The 11,618-nt window shown below is 38.4% G+C and overlaps 2 protein-coding genes across 2 annotated transcripts; both read right to left on the bottom strand.

The window, feature by feature from the left end:
• Positions 1-2,615: 2,615 nt before the first annotated feature.
• On the bottom strand, positions 2,616-7,261 carry LOC124214510 (DDB1- and CUL4-associated factor 10 homolog). Its single transcript, XM_046616828.2, has 6 exons — positions 6,353-7,261; positions 6,126-6,239; positions 5,833-6,030; positions 5,269-5,440; positions 4,510-4,725; positions 2,616-4,401 (listed from the first exon to the last, which is right to left on the bottom strand). The coding sequence occupies exons 1-6, from the start codon at positions 6,556-6,558 to the stop codon at positions 3,220-3,222; spliced, it is 2,088 nt and encodes a 695-aa protein (XP_046472784.1). The 5' UTR covers positions 6,559-7,261; the 3' UTR covers positions 2,616-3,219.
• Positions 7,262-8,213: 952 nt separating this feature from the next.
• LOC138190326 (cytochrome b-c1 complex subunit 1, mitochondrial) lies at positions 8,214-11,583 on the bottom strand. The gene is made up of 9 exons (XM_069134699.1): positions 11,366-11,583; positions 11,024-11,281; positions 10,561-10,732; positions 10,307-10,463; positions 9,985-10,196; positions 9,748-9,891; positions 8,920-9,062; positions 8,583-8,786; positions 8,214-8,498 (listed from the first exon to the last, which is right to left on the bottom strand). The coding sequence occupies exons 1-9, from the start codon at positions 11,426-11,428 to the stop codon at positions 8,358-8,360; spliced, it is 1,494 nt and encodes a 497-aa protein (XP_068990800.1). The 5' UTR covers positions 11,429-11,583; the 3' UTR covers positions 8,214-8,357.
• Between the last annotated feature and the right edge of the window lie 35 nt (positions 11,584-11,618).

The following is an 11,618-nucleotide window of genomic DNA, read 5'->3' as shown; positions in this document are numbered from 1 at the left end:
AAATATGAGCAAATAGATCACGCGAAGACGATAAAATTGCTGAAAAAACGAGTATAAAGTTGGGCTTCCCAATAATTCAAAAATAGTTCGACCGAAATCAAAAATCATCTCTGTAAAGAAATATCCTCACCCTAAATTGTTTCCTCTCTTTTTATTATCGAAGGTTTGAAATTACCGATTAAATGATTTTCGAACCAGAAATAGTCTAGATAATTGTTATATTTTATTGATCGCGTATTAGTACAGTTATATAATGAGATAAACCAATAGAAAAGGAAGCTAAAACCATCGTTTATTTATCTATCCTCATCATATTACATGTCATATTATTGAACGACCCTTGCTATTAATTTTGTTACTTATATTTTTTTCAGAGATTTATACGTATGAATTGCAGTTTTTTATATCGATCGCTAAGGAGAATAAACATCATGCATTTCATCCCTTTTAGTATATCGCATATGTCAATACATAAAAATGCATGTACAATATTTAGGATATGATCAAAGCGAGACAAACGTTTTCGTCACATATCATTAGCTGCCAAACACACTTTATTTGTTTCAATATACATAATGACAGTTTTTATAATGGTTCGGCTTGAAGTTAATCTGTAGAAATTGCACGAGAATGGCATAACTCATTGATAATATCGCAAATAACGCGTTTGCGATTTTAAGTACTTTTTATAATTTTTCATCATTTTACGAATTATTAGCATTCTTATCTATTCCTTACATTATTTCTTTTTTTCTTTTATCTTCTTCTCATCGCGAACCCAAGTGACTATCGACATACATTGCGAAATAAGTTTATTTGCGAGATAACCACGTGTACCGTGATCTAACAAAAACAAATGGAAAATCGAATATAACAATAATAATAATAATATAATAATAACAATAATGATTGTACTATAAGTGAACAGTGCTGAATGGCAAATGGAATTTTTGTTCTAATATTTTTGTATTAATTCCATAGACTTGCGTTATGGCAAATTGTTTCTCTTATAGAATAGTTTGGCATAAAGTTCGACGTGACAGTGCGTAAAAAAAAAAAAATAAATAACAAGTTAACAATTCAAATTTCAAAGTTGTACAAAATTTGTGAATACCACAAAAACGTTTTTAATCTTGTAAATTGGCGAATGTTTTCAATTTTTTGTTAAACCACGTCGTTATAGTATAAAATTATCCACATGCTTGACGGCAAAAGATAATGTGAAAAACGAAATGAAAGAACGATATAGATTGAAAATAAGACGGAAGAATTTAGCACGGCGGATAGCAAATATATAGAAAACGCAATTCTTATCGTATAGTATCAGCAACTGAAAAACAAAAGAAAAAATAGAGAGATATATCCATGCATGTATATTATTTATACATACCTATACACACACACACACACACACACACACCTATATATATATTATAAACTAGACAATAAATTATTTACAAATGTTCAATATATAATATATATGTACTTTACAGTTGTTTTTTTTCTTTATTTTCTCGTTTTCTTTTTCGTCTTTTTTTATACTTGTCAAGTATGTAATATCGGAGGTAAATATTCACAATTTCCTTTCTACCTTTTAGGATCTTAAGTTTTCATTATTCGTATGTATAATAATACAGATATAAGTTGTGTGCATACAGCGCGTAATTATAGACTCGCAAAAAATTAGGAATCGATGATTCACAAGACTGTATCCGGATGATTGTGATATTCCGTATTTGTGTACAAAGAGTATAGACGCGTATGTATAGTCGTGTTATTTGATGTCGTTTCAATTAATGCAATAAATTCGGGTACCCGAGATTTAAATCGAATTGAATGCTTCGATTTGATGATTACTGTTAACTATTTGCTAAGCTAAGCTGGTTCTTCAATCGGGAGATGAAATATTCGCACGTCATAAAACGAGGAAGGAAAAAATCAGTTACTCGCTTTTAATATCTTCGGATATTAATTATACAAAACGTATACATCTACCGCTCAAATAATCATTATAAATTTAACTGCCCTGTGTAATACTCGACAGTAAAATTTTTGGTTTTGTTTTCTTTCATGTTTCTCCCATTGTACGTCGTATTTAAAACCGCATATTACAAGTATAAAATAACTTTAACGTGGCAATTGATACATTTTGATTATCGATTTATTTTTGTTTCATTCCTCCCTCTAAAATTCGAGTCTTACTCATGAAATGATAAATAAAAGTTCTAAGTATATATTAACATTTAACTTATGTACAAGGCTTGAGGAACGTTTCAAACTGCGCTGAGATAATTATTCTTCGAAACCAAAGTTGATAAACTCGCAGAGTTTCTAGTGCTACATAATTATAAGGTGTATACATGTAAAAATTATTAGCAAACGATCTGGATCGATACGTGATAACTTTCGTGGTAATTTTATTTCAGAATTATTTTCAACGCTTCAATATTTTTCTTTCTCTTCTTCTCCCTTACGTTACGAGAATAGAGGAAAAAAAGCTGTTTCTCGGATCAACAGCAGTGCAGACAGTCCGACCTCAATTCGAGTAAAACGTCAAACGTTTGATAAAAAAAAAATTGCAATAACATAACAACAACAACAATAATAATAATAATAATAATAATAATAATAATAATAACCGATACCGGGAAAATACTGAAGGGAAAAATTCGCGTCGAAAACGAGAAAAAAAAAATTATTGCTTTTAAGTCACATCTATAGTACAAAAATAATAATATACAACAAACGTAGCATATATGTATTATACTATACGTATATGCATGCGTGCGGTGAAACTAACGTCGTTGGTTCACATTTATTTTTCCCCGTTCTTATTCGTGTATATTTATTAAATAATTATTCTATTGTTTAATTACGGGTTTCAACTTTATTTTTCCATCATCTTGATATTTATTTTCTTATTTTTGCTACCATGTTGTAAACATATGTGTATATTGTATATATATATATATATATATATATATTATGTGTTACACAGGAAAAATTTGATTTAAATTCACTATTACAAGATTGCAGGCTACATAATACAGACTATTCCCTGCGTAAGTTTTTGCAAAACAGAGATCAACGACTGTCGTTCGCGTGTGTTACATAGGTATACGAATAATATAAATACCACGAATAAAAATTTCGAAAATGAGAACGATAAAAAAAAGGAACTAAAAAAAAATAATGAATAATAATTAAGGAATTAATTAGCTAGACCACCGGTTGATGCCACGTAATTTGTCCGCTCAGACAGCCGGAAACGAGTAAACAGTGTTTCGGTGAAAATTTCGTGCTAACAACAATGTCCGAGTGACTAACGTTGGTGGCGAGTTCGTGTAATTTAACGGACTCGTTGCCCGGCGGTACGCAGTTAGAAAGGTCCTGACAGTCACCGGAGAATGCTAATAGACGAACGCCGTAGCCGAAGGGCGAGCAGATCAATCTGCCGTCGGAGGAGAAGCAGAGCTCCTTGATGTAGCCCGAACCCACATTCGGCTCCTCGATGTAGTGCGTCAGCCTCGGTGTATTCTGGTGGATTTTATGGTTACGCGGTATCGCGTACATCGTCTGTGAGCCTTGCCTGTTCTGGCCCTGCGCCCTCGCCCTGTCGCCGAGTATGACAACGGTGTGGGACGGCGGCATGCTGACGCTAACGCCGCTGCTCGACCTGGGCAGCCAGTCCCTCCGTTCGCCGGGGGACGAGTGGAATTCCCTCTCGCGTTCTCGTCTGTGTCTCGCTTCCCTTATCGCTACGAGAGCCTCCCAGACGTCGGTGCTGCTCACGTGAAGTTCGAATCCATCGATCACGTTTCTTCGCCGCAGGTCACTGAGCTGGGAGTTTTGACGCGGCAGTCTGTAGTCCTCGGTATTATCTCCCGGAGACGAGTTGCCGCCTGGTAAATTATCGCCCTCGTTGTCGCTCTCGTGAAGTCTGTTCGCCTGCCGCCGTCTCTCCTCAGCTTCACTTCCCGAGCCAAGTCTGGACTCCAGGGAATTTTCTATCGAGCTAACTTCTACCACACCGAAATTCGTCCTCACTATGTTTCTCTCCAGTCGCGGTAGCGCCCCGGAACGGGACTGAGACCGCGAATTTCGCCTCGGTATGTCCTGCCAATTGCTAGTTCGCGACGGTCTTATGGGCTGCGTCGCGTCCGTCGATACGAACGAGTTCGTCATTATGTCAGTCACTTCTTGCACTATTCTAGCTCGGCTCACGCTGTCTATCACGAACGGCGACGTGGTTCCTGACCTCGAAGGCTGCGGCTGGTGATCATCCTCGTATTCTTCTACGGAGAGATCGTTGAAGTGCGATGCCGAATCTTCGTTGTCTTTAACCTGCTCCTCAATTTGCGCCGCTGCGTCAGTCTCCTGAATGTCGTGAACGCAGGTCCACTAGAGAGGAGTTGAAATGGGTCAAAGGTTTACTTCGCAATAAAATTTACAAATATCGGTGAAACGAAGATTCAAGTCTTTGGCGAAGATTTCTTGGATATACTCTACCTCTGACTTTTCGCCCGTACTGACGTTCCTCGACAGAGCACACCAGCCCTGTGGATGAACCTGAAGGCTTGAAATCACCTCCGCGTCATCCCCAACAGGAAAATCAGTAAGGAACTCGACCCTATTATGTGATCGGGAGTGTGAAAAAAGGTGTGTAAAACTCGCTGCTACAGGTATCGTCGTCTGTGACAATTGCATGAGTCTGTACATATTCGGCTGTGAACAGAAATTGAACAACGAATGATACCTGCAAAAGTTTTTTTGCTTCTAGAATTTACATTTTCGCGATTGAAAAAAGGACGTTTCACAACAATGTATTCATTGCTACCTTGAAAGTCATTTCAACTTTTATCATCGAATAAAAGTCGTATACATGAATTTTTAATATAAGATATATCATTGTCTCTCTCTGCGATTTAATTATCTGTTCTCCTATATCTCTGCAGAGTGTGATAACTCATATATTGACAAACGATATTTAATATATATATTACTTGCGCAATTCAACAATAAAAAAAAACATGAAATAACAAGTTTTATCTCTGAGATGATAGCAGTCTTCTAACAGACGTTCATTAGTATGAAAAAAATGAAAACACAATCTTTATCGAACAAACTAAGTATCATTTATCTCGAATTTACCACAAACTTTAATGAATTCTTTGTATTCATTTAATTTGCGAGATAATTTTTTAACTTACTTAGGACTTGAAACTGAGGAATTGTGAAAATTGAGTCTGAAAACTCAGATTATAATACCTTGAATCCTGCTAAATCCTGCGACAGAGTGCTCAGCTGAAGATTGTGTATAATGATTAAGTACCCAGAGGTTGTGCAAATGAGCATTTTGGTTGCATCGGGACTCAGCCTAGTCCGCATGAGTCCGTTGGTGTGAAATACTCGATTGTACAAAAAACTGTTTTCTGTAAAGCTGTAAGAGAAAACGAGAATTAAAAAAAGAAAGAAAATCGAAGTGCAACCGAATTAAATGAAATCAGAGAGAAGAGCCAAGCTGACAGCCAACAATTTGCCAATTTGCAAACTTGTTATTTTTTATTTCACAATCAGGCTACAGTCGGCAAAGAAACCCTGACAAAAGCAATTCAATCATTCATTCACTCACTCACTCTCACATAAAAATGCTAATTTCATGTCCAAATGAGGCCAGAAGAATTTCTAGAACATGTGACATAACAAGACTGGGATCTCAAGGACACAGGTGAAAAGTATTTGCAGTACTGTATATTTTAGCTGCGTTTTTTTCAATGATTAAATAGCAGTATTCTCGATGACTCGGAGAGCTATGACTCCACAAATCCTCACCTATTGATGTCCCATGTATAAATACTGCCGTCGAATCCACTCGTCAAAAGTAAACCGTCGCTTGGACTGAACTCGATATTCTTGACCCAATTCGAATGGCCTTGGAGAGTTCTTATGCGCTGTTTAAGATTTCTCGCGTCCCAGAGTGCCACGGTACTATCGTCCGAACACGTAGCGAACATCCGCTGATCCAGGAACCTATAGATAAACAAGAAGTAAATTTAATCATTGTGTATTCTGCATTAAGAGAACAAAGTCTCAGATTTTAGCAGGCAAATGACCAAGTTTATTACCTTACACAGTTGACACAGTCATTGTGCGCATTGTCTATAGCGTGTATGAGCCTTCTGCAAAGTGGATCGAACATCAGAATACTGCGTTTTTCGCATGCCGCAAGCAGGAGGGACCTGAAAAATAAGGATAGAATTATCAGAAGGGAAACAAAAATGGGCCAGCAATCTCCAGATGCTGAGCGAAATGGAACTTGGAAAGGGGAATCCAGGTCGACAGAGATTCTTACCCATCCGGTGAATATTCTAGGTTGAAAACACCGCCGTGCATAGCACTGGAAACATTTTCGCGGTGATCCCAGGAGGTGCATGGCTGTATGGAGGAATAGAGAGTCTTGTAGAATCTGTCGTTGTGACCTAGAGGGAACTTGAATCCAATTTCTCGCTGCCTGAGCCACGAGCTATTGGACACAGGTTTAGTTCTTATTTTTGGCATTCTTCTTCCTCCTCTCCTCTGTACGTTCTTATAATAATTAAGTCACTCAGAGTTCGGTGGTTACGATGGCCGAGAGTTTAGTTTAGTTTAAGCCGCGGTTCAAGGGCTCCCCAAAGTTAGGTTAAGTTCGCCTCTCGGTTGTCACTCCACGAGTTGCAACGAACGCGGGGCTAAACTAAACGCTGCGATCCTTCGCCGATCGTGTAAAAATCACGATAATAACAGTAACAACAGAAATAATGACAATGGTAATGACAAGGTTCACGAATTTCTGGCAAGACGGTTTAAATCACTTTCTGATCCTTCGTTACGCGCATGATATCGAATGTTATTGTCGAATGTAGCGCGCCGATAATTTATTATTTTCAGTATCTTTTTAACCCCCGACTTATTTCCATCAACCCTGTTTAACAGGGTGTCTTCCCATCCGTCCCACGTTTGTCTTCAATTTCGAGATTTTTCAACCCGAAACAAACAACCCAACAATCCGATTCTGCCTCCCAGTACGTTTGTAGAAAAGTGCGTTAACTTCAAAATACTTGACCGAATATCACATATCCATCTTCCCCTGTGCCAGGCAGGCGGGCGATTGCAGCCAGTACTCTCCATTTGGTTTATCGATATATCGATATAACAACCCTCGACACTGTCGACTACCCGGGAAAAAACTAACAATAGTCAACAATCTGATAAATGCTCTTCTCTCGACCGCCTCGCGCGGTCACGAAATTTCGAAATCATGCCACTACCAGACGTATCAGTAGACTTGACGTTCGCTCGAAGTATCAGCCGCTTTTCGGAATTTAGAATTTTAAGAACCTGAGTTTTGGAGTTAGAAAACATGTTTCCTCTTACGAAGGTTAAAACTTGATACGATCAAACTCGAAACTAAAAGTAAATCTTTGATCCAGTAATCTCTACAAATCTGTCGCGCTATACAGTCAGATTATATGTATTCTTTAGCCGTGAAAATCAAGTCAATTAATAAATTTACCTGACAATAATGATTTTCCTAATTAGAGTTTCTCGTATCATAACAGAATACCACACTATTGTTAGTACAATTTAGCACACTTGGAAGGAATTAAATTAATTTTCTCTCACTCCAATCGGCGCCTGACGCGGCGAGCAGCGGCAACCCGCACACCTGATTTACCCCATGCGCAGAAATCATGCGCGGCCGGTCTGAGCAATAAGCGGTAAAAGTTCGTCGCGACGTCAGTCGCATTTGGCGAGCTGACGAGAAATCATACGCTCGGACGTCGGGTCAGTTTGAACCGTTTGAACTGTAATATTCACGGCATACCGTGTAATTTTACCAATAAATACTACTTTCCGTGAATAAATTTACACCTGAGTGACATTCGGCGACTCATCTGTGAAACAAGAACAATTCTTTGACTCGAATATCTTTAAGCGGGAAACGTTTTACAGCCGACTTCAGTCGTTTGCGGTGAATCCGCGGGAATTCATGCTGTTGCATGTTGTGAGATTGTTTATCGCAATATTTGTCGTGTGTTGTGTAAGTTTACCAGTAAATTTGTGGTGCAGTGCCGTTCAGTGATTGCTGAGTGATCCGCAGATTTACGCCGACAAAAAGAATGAGATTTGGAAAGCATCTTACAGGTATGTCGATGATGCTTCTAACATGCAATTTTCTAAAAATATCAAAATTATTCGTCTGTGTACGTTTGATTTATTTTGTTTACAATGGAGATTCGAAGTATTGATTGGAAATAATAGACTAATAATAGATATTCTGACTACTGATTATCAGCATAAAGGAAATTATAACTAGATCAGTAACGTAGTCGATACATAGAAGATCGAATTCTGGTATAGTCTGGCAGATTCTCGACAGGTCCGAAAGCTGCTACAGCGGGGCATTGATCGTATATATATTTCGAAGCTATGTCTCTTATAGCGTTAGCCTTGATTTCCTGTAATTCAAAAGTGAGTCAACCAACGATTTCTAGAAATCTTTAAACATATTCGATTTGAAGATTGTAACTCGTATAACTCACATCGTATTTGTACAGACGTTGGGAAATCTGTTCGTATCTACCCTGGCGAAACAAGCTTACGGCAATATCAAAAAATCGGTCAATGGAGCTATTCAGTTTGGCCAATTCACGTGTTTTACATTGATTTACCGCACGCTGAACCTCCTTTTCTGTTATCGACGTGCACAAGCGAAACCATTCATTTTGAATAACCCATAAAGTATCCTGAGAAATGATCAAATTTTCAAATATTTTCGACACCAAACACCAATTAAGGCAATAATGTTATAATTTTCTTGTATAATTCATCGGTTTTTAATTGGTCATGCGTAAAAATCTATGCCAATATAACAAATACCTGAAGCAGCATTCTGTCGCAAGCGAAATAACAGCCCCACAAGCCTGTGTTTGCCCAGGCGATGTTGAAGGATTTATAAACGTGGCACAAATTATAATTGAAAGCGTAATGAGCAACAGACTGCGCATTGTTATCGCCACCACCTGAAGGAGTTCATTCGTTTACACAACTTTATGTTTTTATCTTTGAGCATATACAACTGGAGATTGCTTCGTGCGTAGAGAAAGTGTAGCGAAGGAGTGAGAGTATATATATGTATTAGGATTACTCCGTCTCTCTCACTCTGTACTTTAATACCTGAGAGGAAACGGATTGGCCAATCAGGCGTAGAGCGAGAGAAACAGATTATAATACATCTCGCACTATTGCCTTATATATATATATATATATACACGAAAGCACTAGTGCTTATATACCCTCCAGTTTTTATACAACGCATGAATGAGAAATGCTACTTCTCGTGCCTGCAGAGAGTGGTGTAAGCGATGCTTTACAATAGAATAAAGATACTATGCATGCGCAAAACGGCTCGCCATTTTACTTCTCGCACTAGTGCTTTCTTCACATTCACTTCTCGCACTATTACCTTTTCACATCCCGAGCTCGCTGCAGCAGACACGAAAAGCAGCACTTCTCATGCATTTGTTGCATAAGCAGTTATGTGACACTTGTGCCAGAGAGAGACCACATGCATACCGTACTTTGGCTCACGCGGCCAACTTCACAGCATGCGTGTAACGGTTGCTTTCTCGCACTTGTATCACAATGATCGCAATATACTATCAACACTTCCAACTTATCGAGGAATCTAAGGATACGAAAACTTGCCACACGTCACGTCCCACGATCCAACAATATCCTTGGCCACCGTCAGTGCATATTGATCATTAATTTGACCAAAACCTGGTGTTTCCACTGCTAAAGCGACGTGGGCTAATTTTTCATCGTCATCTCTGTGTCTCATGTCAATTGCTGAAAAGAATATTAAATTCGACAATCGTTATCAATATCCGTCGATGACAGATAAATTCGCTCTTCCGGACTTGTTTTCCACTACAAACTGACCTGAGAATCGATAACTTAAAGGCAGCGGGACGTGATCCTGTGTTTCACGTGAATCTGGCGATGGTGCAGAGTCTTCGTCGCAACAAATAATGTACGCTTCGGCGCATTTGTTGACGGTAGCCAAACTTGTGCCCCCTGTGCAAACAATTGTCATCAAATTGAACTTGAAAAAACGATCCCGGAAAGATGATATGGTCTCCGCTGATAAACATCTGGTTAATAATAGACAAAAGTATTATTGGATAGTTGGGAAAATTAGGATTGTCTTGTTTTCCAAGTCACGGCAGATAAGTTTCCAAAAGTAATACAATAAATCTCTTACTTTATCGCACATGTCTCTGGATACACGCTTTTACTCAACTCGGTATCCTGGTAAGCAATATTCTTTAAATAGTCCATCACTATTCGTTCGCCGTCCATATCAATCTCCTGCAGTTCGTGTAGAATGGTGAATCTTTCCTTGTCGACTTCATCGTTCACTGAAATATCATATTGTTAAATCGAATTTACAAAGAATAGGGTTTTACAAACATTAGTACCCCTGTATTAATCGGCAATGAGATTCAAACAATTTACCTATAATACCGTTGTTGATAATATCGCCCAACAAATTGAATAGCTTTTCGATATCGCAGGACGGAACAGTACCCCAAAACAAAAACATATCATGCATAGCGAGAGCTCCAAGTTTTCCACCAATTTCTTCCAACGCTTGTTCAATCTGCAGCTGATCTCTGCATCGTGTTTCCTGTGAAATCGTAGCGATAATTAAGACAGCTGCAAAAACCAACTGTGAAATATAGTAGGTACATTATGTAACAATGGAATAATCGGCTTTATTCCCGTTTTGCACATAGGACTTTATTCCCGACTTGAATGTGGCCGCTTTATTAACTTGAAAAGTAGGAACCCGGCACAGAAGCGAAGCATTTCAAATTTCCCGCGTCACAGGTGCTGGTGCGAAGAGAAACCCAAAAAAACTGAAAACTGTATTTACGGGAAAACCAAGTATAAGAGGGAGAATCCTGCTTTTACTTACTCGAAATATTAAATGTTCCATAAACAAAGAGGCTCCACGCTCTTTGCATTTCTCGTGCATGGAGCCTGCGGGTACAAAAAAACCAACTGTAGTTACGTCGGAACTCTTGTATTCGCAGACTACTTTCATTCCGTTTCGTAGTTCACAAAATTCCAGAGGTTGCTCGGGAATGCATAGGCTTTGCGAGTTCGAATTTCCGTGAAATCGCTTTGCTGTCCAGAAATATTTATTCCCGCACGAGGAGCCGAACTTGAACAACTATTGAAACGGTTATGATTATGTCAGTTTAAAATTAGGAAAGAAATCAGGATTACTCAGATTCTGCGAATAATAGTAACATACTCTGAATTTTGACCATTGCTTCGAGCAGTTTCTAATACGCTGATAATATCTCAATCCGAGCATATCGTAAGATATGAATAAACTTAAATGGTTCAAACTTTATGTATTACCATCACTGTAAATAAATAACCCACAGGATCTGTCAGATAATTTCATGGCAAGCTTGAATCTTGACGAACTAAATAAAACGAGGTGAAAATGATAAAAGAAATTCGATCCAACAGACGTGAAACAAATTTGAATATACTGTTGA

Source organism: Neodiprion pinetum, chromosome 3 (genome assembly GCF_021155775.2).
Source record: "Neodiprion pinetum isolate iyNeoPine1 chromosome 3, iyNeoPine1.2, whole genome shotgun sequence".
Taxonomy (NCBI): Eukaryota; Metazoa; Arthropoda; class Insecta; order Hymenoptera; family Diprionidae; genus Neodiprion; species Neodiprion pinetum.
This window is presented reverse-complemented; position numbering and strand designations above follow the sequence as displayed.

Excerpts from the sequence above, each read along its gene's own strand:
- LOC138190326 (XM_069134699.1), bottom strand. The coding sequence starts at position 11,428 with ATGCTCGGATTGAGATATTATCAGCGTATTAGAAACTGCTCGAAGCAA. Across the intron at positions 10,197-10,306 it reads CCAGAGACATGTGCGATAAA|ATGTTTATCAGCGGAGACCA; the intron begins GTAAGAGATTTA and ends ATTATTAACCAG. Across the intron at positions 9,892-9,984 it reads TTTAAGTTATCGATTCTCAG|CAATTGACATGAGACACAGA; the intron begins GTCAGTTTGTAG and ends TATTCTTTTCAG.
- LOC124214510 (XM_046616828.2), bottom strand. The coding sequence starts at position 6,558 with ATGCCAAAAATAAGAACTAAACCTGTGTCCAATAGCTCGTGGCTCAGG. Across the intron at positions 6,240-6,352 it reads CTAGAATATTCACCGGATGG|GTCCCTCCTGCTTGCGGCAT; the intron begins GTAAGAATCTCT and ends CTTATTTTTCAG. Across the intron at positions 4,726-5,268 it reads AGGATTTAGCAGGATTCAAG|CCGAATATGTACAGACTCAT; the intron begins GTATTATAATCT and ends TTCTGTTCACAG.